Raw genomic sequence first — 26412 nt, forward strand, 5'->3', positions numbered from 1 at the left:
AGAGTTTTGACAATGTTAATATATCAAGTTTCAAGGCTTTCTTTTACATTTTAAAACCACAAGTCTGGAAAAGAGAAAAGAATTTTCTATTCTTTCATATTCTTTCTTCTATGAAAGAATAGAAAATAACCAGTATCCTCCTCACAACTGATGAGGTAAAACTGATGAGTGTTTGTAATACCACACAGCTTCCTCTGTTTACAGATCAATGTTTGGCCTGTTAATTATCAAAATTATAGTTAAGGCTTCTCAAAATCATCATTGGTCCTATTGGTTTAGTATCAAGAATGGGAATCCAATAACTTCTAAATGACTTATCAGTGGGTAGATAGAAAAATTAACACATTTCTCTTAAGAATATCATCATTTATAAAGAATGGTTTTACTATTGGGACTGATGAGATGGTTCACTGGGGAGAGGCACTTCATGCCAAACCTGATGACCTGAGTTTGGTCCCTGAGACTTTCATCTGGAAGGCAAGAACTGACTCTACAGTATCCTCTGACTTCCACATGCACACATGACACACCCCTTCCCAAAGAATAAATAGATGGGAATAAAATGAATTTGTTGAATGGATCGAGGGAGCTGGGTGGGAGAAGGGGTGGGGAGGGGAAATGAGGGAGGGTCAGGTATGGGGAGGGCAGGAGTAGGAGGAAAGGGAGTGAGAACAGAAATCGGTGTGGGGGCGATCTCTGGGATGAGCTGGAGACCCGTGATGGGGGAGGCTCCTAGGGGTCTATGAGGTAACCCTAGCTGAAACTGTTAGAAGCAGGGGATATGGAGACTGAAGTGGCCACCTCCTGTAGCCAGGTGGAAATTCCAGTGGAAGGGGGCACCAACCCACCCACAAAACCTTTGACCTCAAATTTGTCCTGCCTATAGGATGTGCAGGGATAAAGATGGAACAGAGACTGAGGGAACAGAGAGCCAATGACTGGCTGAACTTGAGACTCATGCCATGGGACACAGGCAATCCCTGACCCTATCAATGACACTCTGCTATGGTGGCAGGCAGGAACCTAGCTTCATCCGGCAGCAGATGGAAAAAAGATGCAGAGACCCACGGCCAAATGTCAGGTGGAGCTCAGGGAGGCTTGTGGAAGAGTTGGGGAAGGACTGAGGGATCTGGGTGGGGGGTGAAGTCTAGGACACCACAAGACTTACAGTGACAACTAACCTGGGCCCACTGGGGCTCACAGAGACTGAACCACCAACAAAGGGGCATTTGTGTGGTCTTCAAGTGGATCCCCTGGTAACAATTGGAGCAGGGCTGTCTTTGACTCTGCTGCCTGCCTTTAGACCCCCTTCCCAATTTGGACTGTACGGTCTGAATGGGAGAGCATGAACTTAGTGCTGGCGTGACTTGATGTGGCAGGGTGGGTTGGATCCCATGAGGGGCTTCCCTTTCTCTGAGGAGAAAGGGAGGGGGTAGTTGGGGGAGGGGTCTGTGAGTGTGGGATTGGGACTAGAAGAGGGACAAATGATAGGATTAGAATGTAAAGTGAATAAATAAATTAATAAAAAATAAGTATAATTAATAGAAATTTTTTAAAAAGTTTACTACGTGTGCTTTTATAAAATATTCTCATTATTAAAATATATTTCCTCCTGTTTCGTAGCTTTATTTTTATTTGCTGGGGAGGCAGAAACATAAGGGAATATCTAGCTGCATCTTGCAATATGCATACTTTCTCTTTCAAAAAGTTCCAAAATCCAAAAGTCTTCAAAAATCTTAAAATATGTCTTACTACTCTTACCAAGAATTCATTCACTTCATAAATTTGGTTGCTATCACTGACCCAACTTTCAAAAGTATTTAAATAACTTTACATAAATAATTAAAATACTTACACAGAGAGATCCCATTCTGTGTTCCCTAAGGAAGGCTTCTGCTATGTAAAACATTAAATAAGAACTTCCACCTACTGAGTGGTTTCCTTACCAAGACCCTGGCAGACCACAGGCGACTAACTCCTCCTCTCACACCATAGCTTGACTAGGAATGATTCAGGCACAGAGTCATCACCACACTTCCTAATCTTACAAAATATCTACTTGTAGTAAAAGGAAAAGAAAAAAAAAAAGAAGCTCCCAATATTTAAAAATAAGAACCATGCTAAAAGTATAAATATTTAAAACTGTATCATTTACATATTGCCTGCATATAAAATGAAAACCAGCATTAACATGTCACATCTTTTTTTTTTTTTTCCCTTAGAAAATTTCAAGTAGCACCCTGCTCATAAAAAGGCAAAGACATGGTAGCATTTTGCAATAAGCAGCAAGCAGGGCATGGAGCAGCTAAGATTAAGGGGAAGAAGCATGCTGGGCTCCCTGCATTGTGTGCACCTTCCTGTAGCTTAAAGCCTCACAAAATTGTAAGTAATTGTATCCCAATTAGACAAAAATGAAGAGTCAGCACAGCCATTAAGAGAAAACTCAGAAACTGTCCAGCCTAATCAATAATACCTATCTTTCAATCACGTCATAGACTTCATTCATTCCATTCATTCATGTATACTAGGCAATTATACAACCAGTGAGCTACAACCTCATTTGACTACAGATTTTTTTTTTTAAATTTCAAAATTCAACTCAAACTAAGACAATCAGAAAATCAAAAAGAAAACAGAATAAGGCCAAGCCATCTTTTCCATCTTAATCCTGCAGAGTTTGTTAGAAAGCACTCACGGGAAAGGCCTAGGCATCCTGTCTAAGTCCCCAAACAAAACACACAGACACTAGCAGAGCTGGCTGTGTAGCGATAATTATTTCTGCAGAGCAAAAACTACTGAAGGGAAATCAAAAGCGGCAGGGCAAGTTGTGGGAAAAAAAATCAAGTTTATATGGTGGAGGTAAATTCCTACAAAATAAAAACATCTTGTGGACACAACAGAACGAGATCAGCAGTGACAACAGACCACCAGGCAAGAAGCCAAAACTCACAGCTTACAGTGAGGGAAACACCAGGCATCTCTGCATAGATCGCAACAAGACAAAGGGAAGAGAAACACCAGAATTTGACAAAAACAAGGTTTGTCAGCTCTGTGCTGTCAGAATCGTGGAAAAACAATAAAGTAGGTGTCATGGGTGAAAGTGGAATTGAGTCATACAGTTTTTAAAAAGCAACTGGAGATGGAATGTGGTGGAATCCGGGCTCTGGGGAGGCTGAGGCAGGAGGATTGTTAAGTTTAAACCAGCCTAAAAAGAGAAATGGGTAAAGTTTAAACTAGAATCCTTTGATTCAGTAACGTTTGTTCTAGAAAACAATTATTTGCTTGGTACAAAATGTTGCATGTACAAACATTCTTTCCACAGTATATTTTCAATATTGTCACAGGGAAAAATGGGGTCTCTCCTTTGGGTTCTTAGCCTCATTAAAAAAAGAATTTAAGAACGGGCTCAGAAAAAACCTTCAGGAAATTTTATTAGTGCCTACAAGGCGGGCAGGAAGCTGTGGATCTCTGTAGTTCCCTGGAAGAGTAAGATGCAGTATGGGGAGAGAGCCAGCCAGGTTTCTGTAGCTGCAATGAAGGTGCAGGCTGAGGATGGCAAGCTACACCTTAGTAAAGAGTAAGAGGCCAGGGGAGTCAGAGGCAGCCTGGTCTCTGAGTTGGAGGCTAGCCTGGTCTCCATATGAGTTCCAGAACAGCCAGAGCTAGACAGTGAGATCCTGTCTCTCTCGAACGCACGTACACACGCACACAGAAGAAATTAAAAAAGACCAGAGAAAGCATGCTTTGCATGTGTAAGAGAGAGACAGAGACAGAGAGAGAGACAGAGAGAGAGAGAGAGAGAGAGAGAGAGAGAGAGAGAGAGAGAGAGAGAGAGAGAAAGAGAATAGGGAAAGTTACACTCTTATGAGTAAGGCCTCAGACAGGAAGGCAGGCTTCACAACTACATGGGGGCAACTTGACTGCACAGGGAGCCCACATGTAGGGGAAGGAAGGGAATAATTACCCATCCATTTCTTTAGCATGACCCACCATTCAGGTGACTGACCCACTGGGTCAGCTCTTGAGGGAAGAGACCATGGCTGGTCTTCACCCAGAGGGAGATTCCATTCTTTTGACCAGAAGGAAATAGCTTTCCCTTAGGGGTTCCTCGAGGTCTTCAGTAACAATGCCAAAAATAAAGAGAGACACCACTTAAAGAACATGTGGTGTCCACAGGACAGAACACTGTACAGAAGGAGCAGTTCTCTGCAGGGTATGAAAAAGTATCAGATAAAAAGTTGATACAAACAATATGTGCTTTCTTTAAAAATATGAGACAAATGCGTGCTTATTGAAGAATATATCTACAATAGAAAGATATACCCAAAATTGGTCATGTTGGTTATTTTTAGAAATAGAAATTAAGGCATGTAAGACAGGGGAGAGAGGAAAAATATCTTTTATTTTTACTCCCTTTGAAGTTGCTATGTTAATGAATTTAACATAATGTTAATGAAAGCAGTAACAAAATCTATGATAGCCACTTGAAATGTATGCATATATGACATGAACCCAAACTGCACACACTATGTACATATACACTTCATACACATGAACAAACACACAAGCTGCGGTACGACTACACAGATCTTTTTTCTTCCAAAAGTCACCTTTTCAATGAAAACAGGAAACAGGTTAGGGAGAGCAGGATGCCTGTTCAGTTGAAAGGAAATGGCTAGCAAGCTCGTACTTTACTCTCTAAGCAGGTGGGACAAACTTCAAAGGAACACTACAGATGTCCCCAGTACAGAAGTGTGTGTAACCACCCAAAATGCTACAGATGAGTGCACATAGGTGCACCCACAGGCATTTATTTGCTTTACTTTTTTTTTCCAAGACAGTGTCTTGACAGCTCCAGCTGTCCTGGTACTGTATCCTGTGCTAGCCTTGAACTTCTGGTAATCCTCCTGCTTCAACCTTACACGTTCCAGGATTGTAAGCGTGTGTCACTGTCTCTGGCTTAGAACTCAGTGTTAAAGAGATAAAAATATATAACTTCCAATGCAAGTCTAAATATTTCCACTTAAGAAAATTAGAATTCTCTAGGCAAGTTTTAGCAGACAGAATTCAGGTTCTGTGTTTTATGTATACCTTTAACTTGCTTTAAGGCTGTTCTTACTCATAATATGGATAGAGGATACAGAGTCATCAAGACTACTTTTCTGAGCGGGACACAATGAAGAATCTGAACACGCGTGCAACTGAGTGGAGACAAGGGTTCTGAAGATCATCTTTCTTGATTTAATGCAACCGAGTATGAACAAAAAGGCAGCTTGTTGCTAGTGTCACATGACACATGTATCCAGCCACCTGTAGGACTATTTTAAGGTAACTCTATTTTGACCAGGAGTGTACCAGGACAAAGTGTGTTCCTTAATTCAGGCCAGATTGGAAGGGACCTATGTTATTTTCAGTTCCATCTCTAGTGCAGTAGTTATTAACATGTAGGTTGTAACCCCTTTAGAGGTTCAACAGCCTTTTCCAGGGGTTACATATCAGATATCCTGAATATCAGATATTTACACTATGATTATAACTGTGGCAAAATGACAGTTATGGAGCATCAGCAAAAATAATGTTATCGTTGGGGTTCACGGCAATGTGAGCTGTATAAAAGGCTCGCCTCGCCGCATTACGAAGGTTGAGAGCCATTGGTCTAGAGTCATCTTTTCCCAGGAAGAGTTGTACAGCCTCTAGCCAAAGGTTGAAAGACAGACTGTTTTCCAGATTCATGCAGTTCTAGGAACAGGCCTGTGGCTAGCCAGTCACTCTTGGACCTTGCTTACCCTCCAATTTCTGCTATTCCCAGCCCTTTTGACTATAGTCCAGTCATTCTCCCATGATCACGTATGTTCCTGTCTCAGGTCCCTGGAGAGATGAATTTTCTTCTGGTATTCTAGAATTAGTTTTTGCTTACTGCATAGCTTCAAGGATGGGGTAAAGCCTGGATCTGAGAGTGATGTGGCCCTTGGATGGTTACTTTTGGTTCTCACATGCAGGGAACCTTCCTAGGGGATGCTATAATGTGAACCCGGGCCTCGAGCTCCATAGCTCTTCCTCCTAAGCAGCTAAGCACCCTGCTCATGGGCAGCCTCTACCCATCCTCATTCACTCTCTGGTGAGACACTCACAAGGCTCTGTGCATTTCTTTCTTTAAATGCCTTGGTTTCCTACTGGCATTTTTCACATAGTGGCTTGCTTCTTTTGCCTTCCTTACAGTCAGGAGTGTTTTAGATCTTGGGCCACTAGGTGGCAGGTCCTCCCTTCACGCCTCTGCTCTAGCCCAGCTTTCTCCTGTTCATAAACCTTTCCAAATGGAACAGCCTTTGACGGGAGACTTCTGGCATTTTTTCCCTTAAGTTGTTCCAAGGAAAGAAACCCATGGGGACCGCAGGGCAAGAGCTCTCCAGCCACAGTTAGATTATTGCTGGTATAGGTGACATGGCCAGGCTAAATGGTACAGAAACATGGAAACACTGCTAATCATTGTCCCATTGTCTGGGCTGACTCTTGGCTTAACTCCTCCACTGGGAACCTCGTGATCAGTTCAATAAATATAAATAAATAAAATATTCAATAAAAAAGCAGGGATCTGACTGCTGGAGTCAGAAAGTTCTTCAGTGGAGGACACATTCTAACACGTGAAGCTGCATAATAATTACCATGTGGCAATTATCACAGAGAAGCTGAGTCCCAGCTCTGGGAAAACTCATCTTTCTATTCAAAATTCAGTTTTAAAATGATAACATCTTGGTCCCAGGAGAAAGGTATATATATTTTTTCTCTTTAATATTTCTATGACATATGTGGATTAAAACATTCCTATCTTTGTCTTGGAGTCTCCTCTGGTTTGGGGGCCAGGTGAACCAGAGCCACTGACACAAGCTCCTGAGATATTGTGTGACAGACTGGATGTAAAGAAAGAACAGTGGGGATAGCACTTGCACAATGTGTCAGCCTGGACAAGCTCACAGCCCACCCTACAGCCACCACGTAGAGGTTGGTTTCCTGATTTGTGCCACATTTCCTGGGCAACCTGAGGCAGAGCTCCTCTGGCAGTAGGAGACAATTTTCCCAGACAAAGAGCAGGGTAATACAAAGCCTGTTTGGTCAGCATCCTCTCTGACTTGGGAGCTGACCCTTCCCCTTAACCTAGTGGACCTGCCTCAGCTGAAGGGCTTTCTGGTCCCAGCAGTCAGAACACTGTTTTTTAAAAGAGTCTGTACCTCCAGGTTTATTAAGGTCCTGTTTGTTTGGAATCAAAATTGCTTGCTGGTAGATTTAATTTTTAGTTATGAGGTTGTTACTCAGAGTGGTTAAGTCCAAGAGTTTGAATGGGTGATTAAATGCACTGTTTTTGCTACATAATGTTTGGTTTTGATCAGAGTAATGAGACTCAGTTTCCTGGGTGACTGCAAGGATTTCTGAAGGCAATTATAAAAGAGGAGTTCTAAAATGCTGTGTGAAAGTCTGCACTGCTGAATAAAGAGACTGCCAAGGGGACTGCTTTGAAGACTGACGCTAATGTAGATGGGTTAGATCTCATTATTATAAGGGCACGCCTGAAAGAATGCTTCAGCTGCCCCACCTTCTACAGCACAATAAATAAATGCCACTCACTCCACACATAATTACAGGCTAGGTGAAATAAGAAAATAACCAAGCAGAAAAGAGAAACTAGTCCAACCTGCAGATACTATAACAGTACAAAACAAAACAACAACAACAACAACAACAACAACAACAACAAAAAACCACTGAATGACTACAGGGCCAGCTCAAAAGCAATTCCTCTGGAGAATCACCCCACTGTCATTTACTTGAAAAACAACATGTGACTGTATCAAGTAGTTAAGAAAAAACAAAATTATCTACGTAGACTTGCTTCAGAATAAGAAGGGTAGAAAAGCACAGGAAAGATGATGCTGGCCCAGGGCACATCCTGTTAAAATAACTGACAGGGACATTTATTTGTTCTGCTTTTACTTAAACTTTCCAAAATAAGTTTTTTAAAAAGAGAAACATAGTTATAAACATATGTTGTTTTAAAAAATAATTTATAATTACAGATATTTTCTCTCTAATCCTTCCAATATTGATACTATCAATTTAGATAATGGTTTTTAATAGAAAGGAATTAGTCTCCAAGGCTCCATGTTTGTTGATGGTTCTTGGGAACAACAGGAAAACAGTGCCAATTTTGGAATTAGTAGCCATTTATATTAATACATTTTAGGGAATTTCAGATATCACACACTCTTTAATGGCAAGAGTATATTTGAAAGTGTCTTTAGAATGGACCAAACATAAATACATAATCGACACATGTGGGATTTCTTGACATTTTTGTGGCGAGTGCCATTTCAAGCAGGAACATTAAACAGACAGCTATAAGCTTGCTGCGTGGCATTCAGTCAACTTCACAATGCCAGGCAAAGCTGCCAAGCAGCCATCGGGGAGATGACTTCCAGAGTTTCAGCTACAGAGTCTTCCATACTCTTTCCTGGAACAGCGGCATAGAGACATTGTCAGCTCTCGCAGCAACATAAAACCAGTTAGATGAGGCCGGGCAAATGCCAGGCCTTTGAAACTATGGAGTCAGGTATGAGCTTCCGAGCTACCATTCCTCAACTCAGCCAAATGATAGATATTTGTCTCTCCTTAACAACCTCAGCAATTTAGCTGAAATAAAATCAGTTGGAAAAATATTAAGTGAATCAAGGAGGAAGGGCTTGATGTTGACATGCAAAGCTATTTCATGCTCCAAAAGAAACACAAGTCCTTCAAGTCTACAGATGTGGGACGGCGCTAACACACCTTTCATAACCAGGCTAAGCCAGGGTTACCTCTGGCTCCCTCCCCTGTCTGCTGGTTGTGTTCTTGAGGAGACTGCTTATAGGCTTCTCTATATAAAAATCTATGAACGTGAAAAAATGATCGTGTCAGATATATGATACAGACTGAGAGCCACCAGTGCTAGCTTTCTGGCTAGACCTTAGTTAACCATCAACATTTCCTACTGATTTAAAGGCTAATGATGGTCACAGTCTTCTGATGAGTCCACTTACGCAGTTAATGACTTGTGTGAAGGACAGGTTGGGATCTGAACGTTAATGGTCAGAGTCCAAAGCTCATATGCGTGGTCACTCCACATAACCCTACACAGAGCCTCAAAAAATCCTGTATATTTACCTTTGCAAAGCTACAGGTATAGACAGAGAACCCAAGTATATAAACAAAGCACCTTTTCCATAAAAGGGACAAGTGTCTTTCCTGGTGTCCTTTTAGACTCAATGGCAAAGTGAAAAATACATAATTCATGAAAAGCTGGTATATTTCACTGAAACTCAGATTTTTCCCAAAAAGACACTTTCTGAAACAATTATGAGCAAGATAAATGACATCCCCTCTTTCCGACAGTGCTTGGTGCCATGAAACATCCTCTGCTCAAAGTTTAATGTTTTAAATGATCTGGGAAAATATAATACTTTGGAGAACAACACAGCGAGGCTAAGAAAACAGAACCACATCTCTTAGAGAGATATGTGCATCAATTTCATAGTACTTCAGTGTTAAGATGGGTAAAACTGGCCTATAGACAGCATATAAAGACACATACGTGCAAAAAAAAAAAAAAAAAAAAAAAAAAAAAAAAGCAAACAAGCAGGGTTTATTTAGATGACATCTGACCTCAGATCAAAGAGCATCTATAATAAACACTTGTACTACAGAGTCACGGGACCAGAGAAGTAGGAATGTATGCAAGGCTAAGTCAAGCAATGATACAGTGCCTGTCTGCTGGGCGTGTTCTTGGGGAGGCTACACTGAGTGACATGAAGAGCCAAGCAGCTGTGACTGGTGTCAGAACGTATCGGACTCTTTGTAATCAGCATTGTTGGTGGCACTGGTCACATGAGTCACACAGCTGCCTCTATAATCCTGGGTGTTATGGGGCTTACTGGACACTCGTATCAAATCTCCGATCTACTGAAATAAACTCCAGGTAGGTTGAAAACTCATTTTGTAACTGGAATTCAATGAAAAGTGGAAATATGACTTCATCACAAAGTACTGAGGTCCAGATAAATAGAGGAAGCCTTATTTTCAAAACACTAGCTTTAAAGAAATTATAGTTTTTCAAATTTTATTTGCCACAGAATCATGACAAATCATACAAGTAACAAAATCCACTAATTTTCCCTAGATAAAAATGCAAATACGTGGCTGAAAGGATTTTAATGTAAAACAAAAGAAAAAAAAAAAACCACGAGCTTCGCATAGTAGTGAAATTAAACTTAAAACATGCTATCTTTATTAAATCTAAAATAATTATAGTACATTTACTGTTAAGGTGTAGGTGGTATAGATCTAGAACACTTTTGCCTTACATTTAAAGGTCTTCATTTTATAGCCTCTGAAGAGACATAGAAATAAAGAACAATGTAAAAGGAAACTTGTACCACTTGGGCATGGACCAGAAAACGCTGGTGTCTGCACAGTGGCAGAAGGGGGCAGTGCTGAGCTAAAAATATACCCAAGCTTTAATTTCTGCAGCAGGAGGTTTTTCCTGCCCTGGCACTTTGGAATTGATCCGTACAGCCCTATAGATAAATAATATAAGAATCCAGCCATCTTTAAAGCTTTAGAATATGTTTAGAAGGGGTTTCGATAAAAACATCAAGGATACTCCGAGTTTAATACACAGTACAGAGCACCCAACACCTGTGGAGATGGCTCCCAGAGACCAGGGACGCCTGTTTACAAAGCAATACATCAGACGATTTCAAAGAGACCAGTAGAAGTACCACGTAGCTTACCATTCATCGGGCGAGCACCCATAATCCTCAGGTTCAGGGACATGGCTTCAGGAGGAGGGACAGAAAGAGAGGGAAAAATAATCACAGAAAGGCTGGAAACAAAGACCATGGATGAGGAAAGTGCTGAGAGGCGGGTTTCTAGAAAGTTAAGAAAATGAACGTTTAGTTGGATCTGGAAGAATGGCAGTTAGTACAGGGAGTAGAACATGAGGATTTATGGTAATCAGGTGGATTTACAAAGGTACCCCACACCCCAGAACTGATCGATGCATAGAAGTCAAAACTTAGTAATGAATATGTTTAAATGTAGCTGTTTAAATATATGCTATAAAGCCAGTAGTAAGTCCAACATTTATATTTATAACCATAAAAATGTGTTTCAGTGACACACACATGCTAGTCACCTGGAGCAGAGTTACACAGAAAAAAAAAAATCTGTTGTATGTTTTTCAGGAAGCTTTGACTGCCTTGACACAGTAACTTCCTAAGAAGGTAATAAGAGTAAAAGTTAACTGTATTTGTTTGACTAAATGGAGCCACTGATATTCAAAATGGTCCACCCAACAAATAGTTTTTAATCTTAAAAAAAAAAAAAAAAGTTTCCATCAATACTTTAATTTTGTCCTCTAGCCCACGGAAGCATGGGGAAGGACCCCTTGGCATAGTTCATAGGACACCTGACATACATGTCAGGGTAGATTCTATTTCCTGATTCTTTTATGTCATATGACAATTCAATGTTTTCACTTTCATTTAGGAAGAGTTTAAACTGCAGAGATTGTTTTTTGATAAGTATAATAAGTTGCTCAAAACTTAAAGAAGTCATTAACATCCTAAATCACTTCCCGCTCTTTTTACCTCATCACAACAAGGTCTTCTACCTCCAACACATTAAGTTTCCTTCAGGGACAAACAACAATCACAGCAAAAGGGATCCCCAGAGTGCACTGCTCTTCCTAGTCAAAGGCTTGTGTTCACTGTTTAAGAGGAAGGACTCACCCTGGCCATCTGAGGCTAGATTACTGATTAGCCTATGGCAATGTGCAGTGGAAGCAGGCTGCAGCCGCAGGGACAATCATTTGTGATTACCCTCAAGGTGTGGGCCCCAGCTCCTGGACTGGACCTGTCCCTGGGAGAGCTGGTAACTGTTCAAGCAATGAACACTGCAAGAAGGTCCCTGCCAGCTTGCATTGGTACTGGGCCTCTGCTCACAGTTTCACACCAGCAATGGACCTACTGCTTCCTAAGGCTTAATAATCCTGAGGCTTAACAGCCCCAGAGCTCAAGGGCTACAATGCCTTCCCCTGAGTCTGGTGCAGCCCTGGCAGAAGCTAAGCACCATCCAGAGGGTGGTGGGCAGCAGGTGACTTGTTTGCAGGAGTTCCCACGATTGCTGCTTGGCAGCTCTGGTGTTGGCCAGCTGTCTGGCTACTGGCCCAGGGACAAGACATGCCAGCGTGATCATATCTTCCTTTTCACTTAAATTCATTCTCAGACCTGGGCTCTAGGATCACTCTGTCAGGAACTGACTGTTGACTTTACTCATTACACTACTTCATTTCATCTGAGGCTCACACTGACTCTTGCCTCATATTAGGACTACTGTTGTATTACAATTAATTAATATCTATTAACCCCAGTTAGCCTGTGAACTCTGAGTGGGAACCATGCAAACTCTGCTTGGTTAGGTTTCTACTACCTAACCAAGAGCCACCCGCAGAAGGAGGCAGATAAATATTTGTTCTAAGTAAATGAAAGGTGACTGTGGCCACCAGACACACCTACTGGCTGTAATCTAGTCCTTGGGGCTAGGTGTATGGTAACTGAAGATTCTCCAGGTGAGTCTCTCCTCAGGTTTGTAGGATTAGTTATCTCCCACCAAATACACATTTGTAAACAAAACCTGCCATGTAAACTACCGACAGACTGTAGTCAGTATGGACACAGCTTGTTTTTAAGAATCTTCATCTGTTTTCACTAATCAAATGTCTGGTCCCATGAAACAAAAATAAAATAACAATAACAAAAAGAGTCCTTCAGTTGTTTAATAGACTGCTTTTGCTGCCCCAGAGCTAGTATAGACTAAACTGCTGACTGCTTTTCAGCCCCAGACTAAATTGTTGACATACAGGATATAAGGAAAAAAGGATTCAAATCTTCACAGCGTAGAGAACTCCAGCCAGTGAACAGAGAAGTTCTTATCTATTGCAGATATGCAACTGATTGTGACAAACACCAGCATTTCCACAGTGTAACCTGTGACACTGAGGCTCTCCTGAAGGCTTAATAGTGTAATTTCTAGTTTGTAGCGAGATGAATTTACAAACGTAACTTTATTTATATTTAATTACAACTTCCCTGTAAGATGATCTAAAAAAAAAAAAAACCAATAAGTTTAAATAGAGGAATCCCTATGACAAAACTGATTTCTGTGAAATAGTCACTGCTGACAACTGTGTATAAATCTTGGAATTTCATTGTCTGTCATGAAATTCAAAAAGGAAAAATTTGAGGCAAAGCTGAGAGAGTCTTTATTAAAACTAAATTCTGAATGAAGCATTGGTATTAAACATTCTATCCCTACAGAATCACTGGACACAGAAAACTAGCTAAAATTACATGGGTCCTTAGAGATTGTCTGGTTTTCCTCTTTCTTGAGTCCCACAGAGCTAAGAACATCTGAAAGGGAATTGTTTAAGGTCACAGGAGGACATCTAAGACCCCATTTGTAAACAAAACCTGCCACGTAAACTATTGACAGACTGTAGTCAGTATGGACACAGTTTGTTTTTAAGAATCTTCATTTGCTTACACTAATCAAATGTCTGGTCCCACGAAATGAAAATAAAATAACAATAACAAGAAGAGTCTTTCAGGTTGCTTATAGACTGTAGATAAGGTAGAACGCATACCGTATCTCGTCACTTCATTCTTAAGAAATGTTCTCACAAAGACATTCATTTCATTGACCATCTAACTGACAGGACAGGCATTTGCTCAAACCCACCCTGACCTCACACTCTTGTGCTTTGAGGAGTTATCCACAGACAAGGGAAGAATTCTGCTTCTGCACATATGGCCAGGGGCAATTAAACCCATCAAGAGGAGCCTTTCCTATCTCTGGACTAGCCACATGTAACCACTGGTAGAATGTGTAAGCACTTGATGTCAGAGGATGTGACTATGATTCTCCTGTGACTATGATTCTCCTGCTCCAGGAACAGTTCTGGGGAGACTGGGGGAAGAACAATTTTGTCGAAGAAGAGGCTTCAGATAAAGAAACAACACAACAAAACAAAAAAACCAAAAAACCCAAACCAAACAAACCCAGCAAACTTGAAAGTCAGTGTGTCTCTTAAATCTTTACAGTGTAGAAAAGCCATCCAATCAGGGTATCCACAGGTTAAAATTTTTGAATCAAACTCCCTCCTGACCTAAAGAACTCTCTCCTGCCCTATTGGTCTCCACTCCTGTTTACAGACACTGCACATAGGAATAATAATAAATTTAGTGAAGACCTTTTCAACATTTAATGCTCCTTCCCCCTGATGTACTGCTTATAGCTAAGGTATGAATGAGAACAGTGAGTGCAAGCGGGACCAGCCTAAAGCAAGTGTGATAAATACATCAGTATCTACTTGCCTCACTGAGGTAAGGAGGAGTGCAAAATGTGCTGCTGCAGCTCAGGCCACTCCAGCAGGAGGAGGGTGTCTCTGAATGGTTTAGGTATGCACCCTATAAGAAGTAAACTAAATGGATGCCACACTGTATCTGAAGGACACCATTCTCCAGATTGAAGATGTCCTCATCCCTCCCTTCATCCCACCACCAGAATTTTACATTGTTCTCTGACTGCAAAGAGGAGACTTGATAAAAGATAAAACGGGACATGGGGGGCGGGAGGGTGAAGGATCGCCAAAGCAATGGCAGTGTTACTTAAGACCCCACCAAGGCCTCCTCCAGCGCTTCCTAACTTCCTCCTAACTTCAGGGCAGAGTGAAGGGAAATGGTTTGTCCTTATCACCAAGCCCAGATGGAGCCCTAAACACTGGGAGATTGGATGTCAATCAGTCTCTACCTGAAAACACTGGGAAACTGTCAGTCAGTCTCTACCTGATATCACCATCCAAGGAAAGCAAGAGCAACTGTAAAATACACAAACCATCCTAACGGAAAAAGAGCCACTTTCTAGATTAAAAGACAAGACCCGAATCCTCCTTGCACAAGAATTTCCAACTATTCCAATCAGATGGAATCAAATGTGTATTTCATACACTGAGGGAAGGGAAGGCGCTCACCCGTAAGCCACGCCCGCGATGGTGCACTTCTTAAACTGCATCACATTGCACGTCAGGGTCCCGGTTTTGTCAGAAAATATGTATTTAACCTACAAACAAGTTTTAAATCCTCATTAATATTTCAAGGCTTTTAAAAGTCTATCTTGGGCACTATGCATATCAGGCAAGTGCTCCACCTATGAGCTAGATCCATCCTGCTCAGAAAACTTTTTTCTAGAGGAAAGAAAATGTACTTAAATCATACTTTCTTTAAAAGTCAACTCTGTTCTGCTGTGGGGGTATAGTGACTGCCAGAACTGCTTGCAGTACATTCTTTACAGAATGATTCAGCTCTTTTAGTATTTTAGCGATAAGCCACTTTATATATTTTTATTAGTGTGGATTAGAGAAACTAGAGTCATAGAGAAATCTGCTTCAGGTTATTCTGAATTTCCTCAGAAAGTTTCACTACTATTTTCAGATATACACAGTACTAGGGACTCTCCAGCATGTCTCACTTTAAGAAGCAATGCAGCTCACTTCAGACCCCATCTAAATTGGTAAGGGGCAGTATAGTCTATCCCGAATGCAATCTGAATAGCATGAGGTGGAAAGTGGTGGAGGAGAAAACGAAAATCCTTTTTTCAGTTAGCATCTATGGATGGATTACAAATACACACATGTAATCACATGACACCCAAGGATGCTTTAGTTAATGAAGGATGCACATAGGATGTGGATAGCATAAAACTGTATCACTTGTCTGGTGAGGTCAGGTCATAGCCATCAGCATGTGGAAGTGTGTTGTATCATGTTTACATAATGATGACGTCACCTGACAGTCTTCAGATACATCCTGGATAAGTGATGAAAGGCTGTATACATGAATGAAGTATCAGTTATAATTCTTATTTCTGTTTAACTATTCGACTAATTCTCAAGTTCCTATTTGACTAGATGTATACAATATGAACTTTTCCTTCCTTCTGGATAAAAGTTGTGAACAATTCTCTTGCTATTCCTATAACTCAAAGGCAGTCAATATTTCAAGGCTAATCGGGTTACCTACTAAGAAACATACCTAGGCTTGCATAGTATCTCATCTTGAAAGAAAAATCTGTTTTAATGTTGGAAAACCCCACTATTAAATATGGACACTGTGTGCCATGCATCAAAAAATGTATTTATGTGCATTATTCAAACAATGAAAAATGAGAAGATGCTACTTCAACTGCAGTCACCGCATAAGGCAGAGATGATACCAAGTCTCACTGCTGATTGAACGTGTGTAAGAGCTTACCTGGCCTAGTTCCTCATTCAGATTAGATGTCCGAGCCATGGCTGCAGTGTCTGTGGGCTCATAACGCATGTCAAGATCCTACAAATAAGCAAGTGACATCACTGAATACAAGAGGCTGGGGGACTAAGTCAGCAAGAGAAATCACATTGGTTTGTGCACTTTTCACAAGTCACCATTTGCCTCGGGAGTTCCGTGTAACCACTCTAGGGCCCTGCTATCTCTACATGATTCTGTGTGACTGTCCTGAAAAGCATGCAGTATGGGGCGGTTCCCTTTACTTAGAAGAGGAGAGTATTGCACTGAGAGCTTGTCTGTGGGGGTTAAGATAGTCTGTTTATTTCCACTTTGTTCCCAATAAGGTATCCTACTGTCGGGGTTAAACTATGCAATACACAGGAAGTGATCCCTAGAGGGATATGGAGTAACTGTTTAGTGATCTTTGCTGGAAAATCAAGTAATGTTGTTTCCATAGTTAACTCTTCAGGCAACATGAACAGGTATTTAAGATATCACATCTGGGTGGACTCCCCAGGCTAAGCATCTTTTAGTACAGATATTTGACAGTCAGCCCCCAAAAGGAATAGTTTTATATTTCTTTGTACTTGCCTTGCACCCAATAGCCATCCTCTCATCCCATTATCCAACCACATTATCTGACTTTTTTTTTTTAATAGTAGAATATTTTATTAAGTCAGGGCTGTAGTTTATTGAGTTTCATCTCTCTCCTATCTGTGCTCTGATCAGTATCATCTCTGGACTAGGCTTCGAGTTTACATGCCGTGTTGGAAAACACATTTGTCAAGTGAGTAGAGTTGAGAGACAAGAAGAGAGGGCTCACACAGAGACCAACCTGGAAACCATGACATGAAGACTATTTAGAGGAGCAGAGGGGGCTAAATCAGAGGGGCTGATATGACTTAGAACAGGCATGATAGAACAGCTGAGGTTAAACATTTTCAAAGCCATCATCAGAAATCCATATTGCACAAAAGGGCAACTAGCTAGAACTAGAATCCAGGAGACAGTTGCTAGTCTCTTCCACACAAGGAGGAAGCTGGCTAGTCAGGGCCATCACAAAGTCTACTGGTTAGGAGGATGGTTGAAAAGCCAGAGCTTACCAGGGTTATTCAACACTACTATCATGTAATTATTTGAAACCAATTCTATTTTTTTAAATTCTACATTGAAAAAATAAGAACCTGAGTTGCCATTTGATCTTCAAGGTTCATTTGCCTTATTATATCTGTGAGTGAGAGTCCTTCATGAACTTAAATTTATTGGTATACACGGCTTGATTCTTCAGCACACCTTTCTTGTGTGAAAGTAAACTCTGCCTGCTGCTTGTTTCATTGTCCTGAATTACACTGATCTTTTACCAAAGATAAGAAAAGGGCTGACATTTTCGAGAGATCAGTCACCACGAGAAGATAATATAACGACCAGTTGCAGAAGTATCTTTGCTTATATTTTTAAAATTCCAATATTGTTCATTTCAAAAAGCTTTTAGATAAGCTTGGAACATAAAAAGTAAAATCTAGGTTTCACAAAAAGAAAAATTCAACACTCTGGCAGATCAGGCCAGAAGATATCATTTATACAAATTCAGTAATTATAACTAAGATAAAATGGAAAGAACAAAATGCTATTTGATGAAAAATATAGGGAACATGTTTAATCATCGCTCCAATATTAAAGTTATCAGTATAATAAGTCAGAAGGAAAAAAAAAACATGTACAATCAAGTCATTCACAGGGTCAAAATGAACCAGATGTCAGTCCCATCGTCAAAGCACAGTTACATGCTTGATTGTATATACAATTCTTTCCTGTGTAAACAGATTCTCGAGCTGCACAAATATTGCAGGATTCAGGTAAAATACCTTGTCATCCCAAAATTAGTGACCAGAAATTCAGTTCCAAGAAACCAAGAGACTAGACAAAGTTGCCTTTGTGGTAAACTATGACACTAGATCTACCAGACAGACAGATACTTCAATTCCAAAGGCATGGTCTCCTTCCTCTACAGCTGCTGTGGGACCCCAAACAGGTTTCCTGAATGAAAGACCAGTTTTCCTCAGGATATGTGGTGTATCTATTTGCTTGATTCTGAGGAGAACGTGTTACAATTATACTGGTCTTAAAAAATACAACACAGTCAATTGAAACAACATATAATTAAGACTTTAAAAACATTTTTTTTAAATGTCCACAGATCAAAAGATCATATCAGAGTAAATCTTTCAAAAGAGAAAATACAAACATAGGAAGATGACATATAATATAAATTCATATTTACCCAATTTATGAAGTATGCCTGGGTAAACTTCACCACTTCTAATGTAACCAACAAGCTGATGGGAATGAGATTGTTGAAAAGGATAATGAAAGTCAGGAAGTTCAGTCCAAAATTACTAGCACCACCATCTGTTGGGGAGGAGGGAGAGCATCATTAATAGCTCCTCTATCTGTAGTGATTAAACTGGAGCACAAGAGTAGACAAACTACCTTGCTCATAACATAAATCTTGGTTCTCAAACACTTCCTTCAATGTAGAATTACAGTTCAGTTATATCTCCCTCTAGGGTCCCACATCAAGGATTCAACCAACTCTAGACTGAAAATACTCTGTGTACTGAGTATGTGTACACTTATTATTCCTTAAAGAATACAGTATAATAACGACTTATACAACATATATTTTTTGTATCATGCATATTGAGTAATCTGGATATGACTTAATAGTATATGATGAAATATACATAGTAAAAATACTGGCTCATTTAAAATAAAAAGGCTTGGGCATCTGTTGGGTTATGATTGGCTCCTGATGTCCTAGAGCCAAACCCCAGTGGATACAGCCCATTCATCCTATCAAGATCTCCACTGTGTTACTAAAAAGTACGAGAAGCTGGGTGTGGTGGTACATCTCCCTTTAATCCTAGAACCAGGGAGGCAGAAGCAGGTGGATCTCTGAGTTCAACTGAGGCCAGCCTAGTCTACAGAGGGAGTTCCAGGATAACCAGGGATACTTAGAGAAACCTTGTCTTGGGGATAGGGAGAGTGCCCTTGTTATTGGTACTGCAAGCCTTGTTCCAATCGGAAAAGTTCAGAGATGTTAGGAAGGTTGACAGTTTGTAATGAAAATTGGGCAAACCACGTGTATGTAAATTCTTTAAAGTATTTTCAAATGAAAATATGGTTTCAACGTAAACAACAGCAACTAGAATGAACTTGGTTCTAAGAACACTTCTTATTTTTCCAGTACTGGGCTCTGAGAGTCCTTGCTTATAAGGTGGTCAGTGCTACACTGAGCCATCCTCAGCTGCAGGGGCAGTTTTCATCTGTAGGTAAATTATTCTCCTAAGTAAATTAACTTCTTCTTTCATAAAAAAGTAAAACAGGGAAAGCTAATACACTGTAAGGGATGCACACAAACAAACTGATCACAGTGATAACTTTTTCATGCTGTAACAATAAATCAATGACTATAAAAACCCTGGAATAGTTGCAAAGCTAAATAAATGTAATAAAAAGTGAAGTGGAATAAAAAACCAAGCTTTTGAAATCTGTAGTTTGGTTGTTGTTTGTTTCATTTTTTTTTCCTGTAAGATTGTACTGGAATTTGTTTTCACACTTTGGGGAAATTAAATATTTACTGGCTAAGTATTCATCACAAGGAAATGGAAACTCACTTCCTAGAAATTCCCAGAGGGGATACATTAACATGAGACCAGCAAGAGAATAAATACATGTTCTAGAAGGAAGTGATTTGATACTACTCTCCCTGAAACAAATGAAAGCACATTAAAAAAGAAGGAGGAGGAAAGAAAGAAAGAAAGAAAGAAAGAAAAGAAGAAGGAAGAAAGAGAAAAAAAGACAGTCCAAACATTTTAAAGCATGTAATACATTTTCATACTATATTCAATACCCATTTTCCTCTATACATAATCTACTTTTATGAGTTGAACTGCCACATTTAATATACTTTAGAGGGCAACTGTGTATATCATGTTAATGGTTATATTTATAGAGCATTTCATACTACTATGAGATAAGTATTCTGAAGCTCTGAGAACCTAAATTTTACTTGCTTTTCCCAGAAATCTATTAAAAATGAAGATCTCCAGCTATCTTAGCCACAAGTTTCCCTTTCAGAAACAATAGAATATTCTGCAAACTAAATTAAGATTAACATAGAAGCAAATGTATATCTCAATCAAAGGGGAAAAACCAAGCAAGTCAGCCTTCACTGCTCACAGTGTAGATGGAGGTACCAGTCTTTCCCAGAATGCCTTCGATTCCAAATGGCTGAGCCCACAGAACACACGAGGGACATGGCGATTAAAATGCAAAATAAAATCAGAATTTGTACATTTGTAATCCGTTCCACATTGGAGAGTTTAAGTGGTGGACTTGTGGAATTCTGTAAAACAAAACAAAGCAAAACAAAACAAGATAAATGGTAAAAACTGCTCAGTTTAGCATTGCATACTTAGCAATTGATGAGGGAGACAGAGTCACAGCTCAGGAGCTGGACTTGAGCTGAAAACTGTTCGAAATGCAAGACAAGTGTAATAGGGTGCCCGCGGCTGCCACCTCTTTTTCTTAAGAGCACCATACACATGCACCTTTTCCTAGAGGCAGAGAAAAAGGGCTATAGCCCTGCAAACATCTCAAAGTCTAAAGGATCTCTGGTGCTACTCAGTAACTGTTTTACTGGACACAGCAGGATATTCAAGTTATACTACCTATCATCAATAAGAAAGAACTGAGTGTGGCAGCAGGCTGGCTTAGGAGGCAGAGGCAGAGGAGGCAGAGGAGGCAGAGGCGGCGGCGGAGGCGGCAGAGGCGGCGGCGGAGGCGGCAGAGGCGGCGGCGGAGGCGGCGGCGGCGGCGGCGGAGGCGGAGGCGGAGGCGGAGGCGGAGGCGGAGGCAGAGGCAGGAGGACCATGAAGCAAGTCTGACCTACATACACAGCAGAGGACACAGAAGGCTCTTCTGCTCTATGTGATGATTCAGTATTTATGCCAGGTCTGTGCTAACCAAGCATCCACAGGACAGAAAAGGAAATCCCTCATAACCAATATAAATGGAGAATTTATAGCACAACCAGAGTAGGAGCAATCCACTTGTCAATGTTAGCATCTTCACGCCTGTATGACATACAGGGACAAAGGTCCTTTAGAGTGGCACTCTGGTTAGTATTTCCAAGTGAGTTCCCTATACTTGTTACACTACTGACTTGCAGCTTGCATTACAACATAGAGATGAAGCCCCCATGGTGTAAATGAATATCAGGAGAATAGATGCCAAAAGCGGCCTCGTACGGAAATGCCATGAAAAAAAAAAAAAAAACTGGTAGTTTATACTTTCCTTAAAAAATTCTTTTCAATTCTACCCAAATTGAAAATTTGACCACTGCATTAAAATAAAATTACAAGATAAATATTTTAATACAGTCAGTATTACACAGGCAATTTGATGTGAGCATTAGCAGTTGGAAAATGTCATGGATCAACAGAGACCACCATTCACTGGGTGATCATGTGTTGGGTGACCTTAGGGAAAGTTTCACAACGTTCCCATTTACAGGGAGCTCTTCTCCCAGGGAAGGGATTTCAAAGTCTCCTTAGTTCCCAGTGTGGGTGTGTGGGATGAGGCTCAGGGATAGCTGATGGCCGGTGTGCTCTGTTTGGGACAAGTGCAGCCAGAATGATGAATCATGTGTTTCCAAGAGACTTAGTCTTAAAAGGTTTCATAGATAAACATCTCACCTGCATCAGCTTGGTGTCGTGGCCGGTATAGACAACTATCCCATGAACCCACTGGGTATTTCTTAACTGAGCACCTCGAAGAAGGATCTGGTCTGCCCCCAGGGGAACAGTGCTAGAACACAGTGTGTTGGCATTAGAAATGACATAGTTCAAAATGGCCTTCATTATATGGTCATTATACAGTTACCAAAGTCTCCACTATTAAAATTTTATTTTTGGGAAAAAAAAGGAAGGTTTTTTTTTTTTTTCAAAAGGAAGTTTTTTGTTTGTTTTTTAACCAACAACGATACTTTTCAAATATAACTGTTGGGAAGAAGTTGGTTTTTCTTTAACACCATACTGGCCGTTTTTTTTATATCTTTATTCTCCCTGTGGACTACAAGTATCTCTCATACATCCCAATGATGGGGCTCCTTTCCAGGCTCTTAGTCTTAGGCGAGTTCATGAGGTGAAGCCTTCTGATGTTCTTAGTGCCCTGATAAGACACCTGAGAGCTTTGTCAAATACATAGACACAGAGATATTTTTGCCAGATGCAAAGATGGCTTGTGTGGTGGTTTGAATAGAAATGGTCCCCATAGACTCATGTGTTTGAATGCTATGGCCCATAAAGGAGTGACACTATTAGGAAGCATGGCCTTGTTGGGGTAGATGTGGCCTTGTTGGAGAAAGTGTGTCATGTGGTGGTGGGCTTGATGCCAGCTATGCCTACTGTGGCATCTACTTCTGCTGCCTGTGAACCAAGATGCAGAGTTCTCAGCTCCTTCTCCAGCACTATGTCTGCCTACAAACCACTATGCTTCCTGCTATGATGGTAATGGATTAACTCTCTGAACTGTAAGCCAGCCCCAGTTAAATGCTTTCCTTTCTAAGAGTTGCCATGGTTATGATGTCTTTTCACAGCAAAAGAAATGCAAACCAAGACAGCCTTCATCAGAATCCACTCACTCTCCTTTAATTTCATTACCCAGATGGTAGAAAAACAAATTTCAATTGATAAAATTAACTATTTAAGTTTTGTCATTATGAAAGCCTGAGCAAACCGATATAGTATCTCAAATAGCAGGCGAGTTTTGGGATTGTAGTAGCTAATCCTCATATAGGAATCTTTTTGGGATTTAAGTTTATGCAAAATTTGAAAATGGTGTAGCTAAGATATCTTTCCCCGCTACCCACTCAATAAACACACACACACACACACACACACACACACACACACACACACAGAGAGAGAGAGAGAGAGAGAGAGAGACATACACACACACTTCATTTAAATTAAGAACAACTTTGTACATAACCAGGGCTCAAAAACTACACAAATACAATTATAGCTCATGTCATATTCTGGTACTACCATCACCTTTCTGAAATAAGGTTTAGACCTAAAGCCTAATAATATTCACTTTACAGGATTAGCGTATCTGTTTTCCAAGAACGCAAACATTCCCAATAAATGGTAATCATCCTGAAGCCATTTGCTTCTTAGACGTCAGACAACATTTTCATGAATAAGACCCATGTTGAGTCCTTTGTGTGCTTCCTCTAAGGCTAGCTTTTGTAGTGAGTTATTAGGTGCTATAAACTCAAACAGAGACTCAAGGGTAGGATGGCACAGTATATCGCAGACATGTATTGAGTCAGCTGATGGAAATGTACCCAAAACGGAATGGCTCAAGGATTCCTAATACCCAAGATAGGTTTTCATTTAACAAGAGAGTAACGTAAAAATTCAAATATAAAGAAAAATACACTTAAAATTTCTTGGAAAAGAAGGAAACCATTTTCAATGGAGTTAATAAACACAGTACTTGACAATCAGTAAAGGCCAAGTGAATCAGGGAACCCTCCATTTCTGGTAGGTTAGGATGATCCAGTCAGCTTCCAAGGCTGGGGATAGTTTGGGCATTGGACCTTCCTTCAGGAAATATATTTTCCAGCTCAGTGAAATCAACCCACATGTGTGGGTTAGAATGGCCCCTGCAGGAGTCCTCAGGAAACAGTGTATTTTAACTCCCATCATTTACATCCCACAGCAGGCTTAGGGCCTAGTGGGATGGGAATAAGGCATGGTCCATTTTGCGTAAGCTTATAAAATGCACGGAGACTGATGATTTTGTATGAAAAAGAGGGGTTTATTTTGGGGTCAGTCTCTGGTCATTTCATTGGGGGTTGAGTTTTCAGTACGTGTGAACCCTCCAGGGATGAAACCATATTGACATCACATGATAAATCTCTTGTATAGGTGTCAACATCTGGCATGCACATTGGGACTGGGAGGGGCCTGGAGGCTAAAGCAGGCTTCACAAAGTTCTTGGGAAGTTCCTGGATTGTGCTCTAGTGCCCTGTGTACCCACTGCTCCTCACATATCTGACTGGGCTCAATATCACATCAGATACCCATTCATTGCTCCCCACTGCCTGTTCCTCCTAGCGTCCCCGTCTCATTCACTCATATCGACCTTTCTGATAAAGCACATTATAAAACTTTAGGCTTTTAAATCTTGGTACCACCATATAAAGTTTCCCTTATGGCATGGATTTGCTTGGCACTGATTTAATGATAGGGAATGGAAGCTGGCCAGTTAAAAATGTCAGACTTAAGAAACGATACTCGTACAAATGGCCAAATCTATCATTAGTCTATAACCATATGTTCAAGGAAAGATCACTCTGAAAATTCTAGAATTAACGACTACCTCAAAGATCATAAGAATGTGTTTTGGTGGGTTAGATAAGGGTGTCAATTCAGGGTATATTTCCCATGTCATTTACGATAAGAAATTTTGGTGCAGGGCTGGAGAGATGGCTCAGTGGTTAAGAGCACTGACTGCTCTTCCAGAGGTCCTGAGTTCAATTCCCAGTAACCACATGATGGCTCACAACCATCTGTAATGGGATCTGATGCCCTCTTCTGGTGCATCTGAAGAGAGCAATAGTGTATTCATATGCATAAAATAAATAAATCTTAAATAAATAAATAAATAAATAAATAAATAAAACTAAAAAAAAAAAGAAATTTTGGTGCATTAGTCAATGGGTGTCCCATTCAGGGTGCAGTTCACATGTCATTTACTTAGTTCCTTATTTAATTTTTTATCATTCATATTCTAACAGTGAGAACATTGGTGACATTCTCCTAGGCTGGGTGAACCAGTGCATCTGGCTGATGGCTACCTCGACAGCACACCTGTCTGGTAGACAAGCTCTGCTGTGTAGAGGCAAGGAGTGAGGACAGGAGACAGAAGTGGGGCACCAAACACCCCACCCTTCTTGCCTTGTTCTGTTCCATTGCTTTGTCTTGCATTGTAATAAAACTCCTCGATAAAGAAGCCCACGCTTGCTATAGCTAATTCTTCTCCATGATGTCAGGCTCACCCTTGTTAAGTTCCACCTATTCTAATCAAGGGTCATGATAGTCACTCAATAAACCCAAACGTTAATGTCCAGACACAGTGCATTTGGCCATGAGTGACAGCAGACCTCACTGTGTCCCTCCCTCTCCCCTTGGCACTTTCTTTACTCTTCCTTGGTTTTTAGTCTCTGCTCTTCTCCCTGCTTCCCACACTAGACAGTCCTCAGGGCTTTCCAATTTTCTGTCTAAACTCTTTCAATTTCAATAATTTTTTTCCAGGCTGAGTTTAAAAATTTATGCAAACTACCCTCAAAGTTCAGACATATATTCAAATGCCACGTGGAAACCACAACCTTATTAAGTTCAAAACTAAACGGAGGATGTTTCTCCTTCATAACCCACTCATGGAACCCAAATTTACTCAGAACACCTTGTAATGGCCTACAACGTCTATGGGATCTGGTCCATTGTGATTTTTTGTCTTTCACCTCAATTTCTCTTCCTTTGATCTCAGTGATTTTTCACTATTTCTTCTGTCCAGAATCTTCTACTTCTAGATACTCACATGATTCAGCTCCTAACCTTTTGATCACCACTGTTCAAATGTCACCTTCTGAAGGAGGTTGACGACAATCTTCCTAAGAGATTCCTTCCTAAGAACACCTCATCTCTTTTATCCTATGCTATCTTTCCCAAAGGCTTTCTGCATTTTACCAAATAATAAAGGATTACAATTTCTATTTATTCCTTTATGTTTGTCTGCCCTCCAACTACTTCACCTCAAGAAAGAAACTTCAAAAAATTCTATCATATGTGTTAGTGTCTCTCCAATATTTCCATATTGCAATCCATATTTTAATATTCTGGCATTAGGGTGCAATATTGTGGCATTA

At 40.5% G+C, this 26412-nt stretch overlaps 1 protein-coding gene across 1 annotated transcript in view; it reads right to left on the reverse strand.

Moving 5' to 3' along the window:
- Positions 1-26412, reverse strand: part of Atp8a1 (ATPase phospholipid transporting 8A1) — a 226131-nt gene that overhangs the window by 126987 nt on the left and 72732 nt on the right. The window contains 6 exon segments of the mRNA XM_034508945.2: positions 10818-10862; positions 15116-15204; positions 16395-16472; positions 18691-18818; positions 20652-20817; positions 22169-22280. Coding sequence (XP_034364836.1) covers positions 10818-10862; positions 15116-15204; positions 16395-16472; positions 18691-18818; positions 20652-20817; positions 22169-22280 — 618 coding nt within the window.

Source organism: Arvicanthis niloticus, chromosome 7 (assembly GCF_011762505.2).
Source record: "Arvicanthis niloticus isolate mArvNil1 chromosome 7, mArvNil1.pat.X, whole genome shotgun sequence".
NCBI lineage: Eukaryota > Metazoa > Chordata > Mammalia > Rodentia > Muridae > Arvicanthis > Arvicanthis niloticus.